Source organism: Anopheles stephensi, chromosome 3 (assembly GCF_013141755.1).
Source record: "Anopheles stephensi strain Indian chromosome 3, UCI_ANSTEP_V1.0, whole genome shotgun sequence".
Lineage (NCBI taxonomy): Eukaryota > Metazoa > Arthropoda > Insecta > Diptera > Culicidae > Anopheles > Anopheles stephensi.
The window spans coordinates 66643979-66648908 of NC_050203.1; the positions used below are offsets into that span (position 1 = coordinate 66643979).

The window sequence follows — 4930 nt, forward strand, 5'->3', positions numbered from 1 at the left end:
CCATAAAAAAGGATCGCCCACGTGATCTTACGGTCCGGAAACATAAACAGATAAGCGAACGTCGCTTTAAGGTTCGGGATATGCCCGACACTTATAGGTTTACGTTACTTCAGGCCGAAAGAGGTGCTATCTCTTTCGAACTTTTTCTTTCATTCCAACAACCTAACTTTCGGGATTGTTTTAGTATATAAGACAAGATTTTAGAGAATAAACTGGACTTGTAATTCAGACCTGAACGGAGAAGCTAGTGCGTTTCTTTAGTAGGGTTTCTTTTACAGATCTGGGAAAGTTTCATCTTTGCCTTCCCTACGGATGTTGGTCCCGCACTTCTTTGGTGTTTCCCCACTCCGTCGGAAGAATTAGGCGAAACTAGCCAGCCTCGGTCCACGGTTAAATACTTCTCCTGATCATTCAGGAAAAAAGGCTACCCCGCTTGACCGCTAAGAATGGTCCTTCCCGTTGTCCAACACTGCGTTCGCCGTTAAAAACTTCTCTTGGTTATCCAGGACAAAAGGTTAACCGTCCGACTCTAGCGATTCTAGCAAAGTAAAAGGAATCTGCGCGGAGGTTTCCGAAACGACCATTCCTTCGCGTGGTCGGTTCAACAACGGTTCGTTATCGAACAAACAGTAATTTCAGTACATGACACACGCTTTTTCTCTCTCGATAATAATTCAAACACTGCGTACCTCGAGAGTGTCCTGTGTATGAATTAGTGACCCAAAATTGGAGCCTAGATCGCTCACCCACACTAACACACTCACAGATGCACCGATTCTAGTAGGCTTGCGACAACAGTCTTTTTGACAGATGCTGTTGTCATGGTATCATTCACTTCAGTTCAACAGTTCAGTTTGGCCAAAGACCGGGAGGGCATTCTAAATTTTGGGCTCTGCCGTCGCAGAATAATAACAAAGCGTTGCTAAATCGTGGCCGCCGCGAAGTGTAATTATAAGATGGCCGAAGCGCAGACGCGGCTGGATGAGGCGCTGCAGGAAAAACCACGCACATCCGATACGGTATCGACTCTGGCCAAGTATGGCTACATCGTGGGCGATATCATTGGCCAGGGAGCGTACGCTACGGTGAAGGTACTTTAATACGCTACACACACACACAACAGCAACAGCAACAACAAAAAAGTGTCCCTTCCTTTGCTCTGCATCCACAGAAAGCTTACTGGAAGAAGAAAAGGGCCACGGTGGCTGTAAAGATTATGTCCATAGCCCAGGCAGGAACATCGTTCATAGAGAAGTGCGTTCCACGCGAGCTGGAAGTGATACACAAGCTGCAGCACGAAAACATCATCCACTTTTACGAGTACATCGAAACCACGATGCGGTACGCATAGGCTTACGGGAGGCACGCGCCGGGCACTAGTTAACAAATTTTGGCTTTCAGGTTTTACATCATTATGCGGTACGCGGAGAATGGATCGTTGCTTAACCTGATACGCAAGGAGGGTCGCTTGGCAGAGGCGAGAGCCCGGCGCTACTACCGTGAACTGCTCGACGCCTTGCAGTACATGCACTCGCGCGGGTACGCCCATCGGGACATAAAGCTCGAAAATCTGGTGCTCGACGGAAGCGATCGACTAAAGCTGATTGATTTCGGGTTTGCGTGCCGGTTGCGGGATGAGGATAGTGCGTCTTCCGGCAACATCCCGCAGCAACCGCATCTGTCGGAAACGTTCTGCGGTAGCCATGCGTATGCCAGCCCGGAGATACTGCGATTCAAACCGTACGATCCGGTACCGGCCGACATTTGGGCGTCCGGTGTCGTCCTTTACTCGCTACTGTTCGGGCAGCTTCCGTTCTCGAACAAACGCAACGTCCGCGAAATGCTAAAGGTACGGTACACGCTCACTGACTCCTTGCCGACGATAATCCTAACCTGGTTCCACTGTAGATCATAGCACGTGGCGTACAGTTCCCATCGACGGTTCGCGTGTCGCAGGAGGTGAAGTACTTGTTGAAGCAAATTTTTGTACCGGTAGGCCAACGGCTAACGGGCGCCCTGATACGCCGCTCGCTGTGGTTTTTCATTGAGCTGATCGAAGAGGAAGTAGCACGCGCGAGCCAAGACCAAGAATTTCAGGCCCGACCGGCGCGGGCGTCGGACCAAGTTAAGCGCCAAAAATTGAATAAAGATTAGGAAGAAGAATGGAACTAACCCAGCTAGTAGCTAACAGTTCGGATGCGACCAACAGGTACCTCACAATAGGAAAGGTACCGAGAAGCCTTGTACTAAGGCGCACATTCTCATACAGAAAGTAGGTGCAATATTCACGGTGGCCCCGTTAAATTCTTGCCAGCAAAAAGGGACGATAAATTACGGCGGACATTGTGCGTCGCATCCATTTAACCTTGACCTTGTTTCGTGGTGTAAATGGTGTACGCCTCTTTTTAGGGTTCTATTGATAATGGTAAACTTAAATTACAAAAGCAAGAAGCAAAACAAATCACCCACCAGAGAGATGGAATGGTGATGGAATGTAATTGCACTGGCAGGTTCGCGGGGTTTTTTTCTACAATGGCCCGACGGGGCATATTAACGCGCGTAATGGAATTATTCATGACGCCAAAACTGCGCGGGGCCGGCCACGTGCAACGGAGTGCTATATTTATAGTGTCAACAGAATGTTAAATGGTCGAAAGTATAATCTTTCACGGTACCACCCGTAACGTATGTACCCGTACTCGGTACCCCACCGAGAACGAGAATCCCACCAGCTGGTTGTTGGGACATGGAGAATTGATATTGCGCGTTTTGCGTTTCTATTAAGACTAGTTTTTAATATTTAAAAAGAATTAAGAACTTTGAATAGGAAAAAATAGATGCAATAATTGAAGTTATGGTTAAAATTTTCTAGGGATAATATTTCAGGCGTTGTATATTGATAGAATTATTTAAAAAAAAAGTTTAAACTGCACTAACATTAGAGATAGTTTCCCTGAAAGGATCCTCGCTTCAACAATTGCTTATACATATTGCTCAATAAATTGACGAAAGTTAACCGTTCTGGAATGGATGAAATGCATCATTCGTTTATCCAGTGTTGGCGGATAAACGGTGCACGCTCTATACTTTGCCACTTTGTACCAGTACTGCTTTGGTGGAACGTCCTCGGACCGCGAAAGCAGTTTTGCCCATCCGTCTTCGCCGTTCAATTTCGAGCTCGTGATTTACCGTCGACAATATTCTGCGGGCAACTACTGCTGTGGGGTCTGTGTATATTCTCTTACCCCATTTTTTTTTGTTGCTCGCGCTTCATGCCGCCCGAACGTTCGAAAGATAGTTCTACGGGATATTGTGGAGCGAGCCAAAACGCCGCGTTAGGGACCGTGGACCGTGGTAGGTGGAACATATAAATCTTGCCCGGTGATAAGTTGACTTTCACGTTCCGATCCGGTTGACATAGGTGACTTTCGAACACGGGTTGTGGGTGGCGGGGACGATCGGGTGAATGGACAGGACACCACCCCCGTTGTTACGGATTTGTTTCTGTACTGTCCGGCATTGGACTCAATCTCGGGTGTCCGGTTGCACAAGTTCGATGTCAAAGTTTCTCCGACTTTGTGTTGCGACTTGCTGGTGCTGCACCGGAACTGGAACAGACGGGGCACGGCGGAGAACGTGTGTAGTTTGAGTGGGCAACTGTAGCAGTTTCTGCCCGCCGGTTTATGGGTCAGGGAAGGGGTCAATCAAAAAGTCGTCCGTACGTCAGCGTCTTCTTCGGGTGGCACGGTTGAATGTTGACATAAATGTCCAGTGCGAATGGAAAGTTCACCTGGCGGTGGTCAGCCAGCCGCTTGCTGGCTCCGGGCTAGCGCTCCGGTCTGCACGTAACGGAAGCCGCAAAAGAATGGTTGGAAACACTCCTGTCGGAGGCATTCATCTCGTAAGCGGTTTGTTGGATTGATTTTCCAAACCCAAATGGCGGCCCCGGTACCCGGTATGAGAAAGTTGATTGCTGGAAATATCTACATCCACAGCTATTGCCAAGCATTCTGCAATGTTGCGTGTTGCGTGGACAATTTAATGATACCACATTGCCGCGGGTAGGACGTGCGTGAAGCGAAATTAGGACTTCCGTTTTGGCTTGCGAAGGACGGAACACATTTATCGTACCATTGATCTCAACAGCGATCGATCTTTAACCGTTGAAACATGCGTTTTGGACCGTGCGTGGTGAGAAGTTGTTCCTTTGCCCATGTTACAGATATTTTTTATCAATTTTCTAAATTAGATTGACGCCATAGAATCACCGAAAAGATTTATGGTCGACAGAATCCTACAGAATCAAATATTGGATTTCTTAGTGCAAGTTCCTTAACTTCTAGAAAGTTATTCTAAAACCTGTCTAAACACAACACATACATGTCTGATGGAAGTTATAATCTATTGTTGTCATTTCCTTTCCTTTCCTTTCCTTTCCTTTCGAATAGCTGGCAAGTTCTCCCGCTTCTCGTCACAGTCTTGTGAGTGGCTTTGACTAGTCGAGTAGATTTCCTAAGCGTCCCAGTGTAGGAAAAAAGCAACTGCGCCCCTAGCATAAAGTCTAGACACATATTGCCCTTCTTCCCAAGGGATTGGCTGTACTCGCATGAGCCTACAGTATTCCGTCTTGAGGTCTTGGCTTCATAGCCGTAGCAGGGAACAATTGCTGTAACGCTCTTAACAGCCATAATGTTAGTGTAGGACGGAAAGATGGTGTGGGGTTCATGATGAGGACGCTAAACCCGTACCGTACCAGAAACATGAACATCAGACGAGCTCACTGGTTAGATCAAGTGGAACGAAAACTGTCGCCGATCGGATGCGGACGTGTAAAACAAGTTGAATGTAGATAAACCAGAAGAAAAGTTCTTAAGAGAGTTGTTGGACCACCCATGAGTTATCGGAGTGTAATCCGATTGGCGACACTGAG

At 47.4% G+C, this 4930-nt stretch overlaps 1 protein-coding gene across 1 annotated transcript; it reads left to right on the forward strand.

Moving 5' to 3' along the window:
• The first annotated feature begins 787 nt into the window (after nt 1-787).
• LOC118511748 (testis-specific serine/threonine-protein kinase 3-like) lies at nt 788-3040 on the forward strand. Its single transcript, XM_036055212.1, has 4 exons — nt 788-1091; nt 1172-1341; nt 1402-1849; nt 1909-3040. Exons 1-4 carry the CDS (start codon nt 957-959, stop codon nt 2152-2154), a joined length of 999 nt encoding a protein of 332 aa, XP_035911105.1. The 5' UTR covers nt 788-956; the 3' UTR covers nt 2155-3040.
• Nucleotides 3041-4930: the final 1890 nt, after the last annotated feature.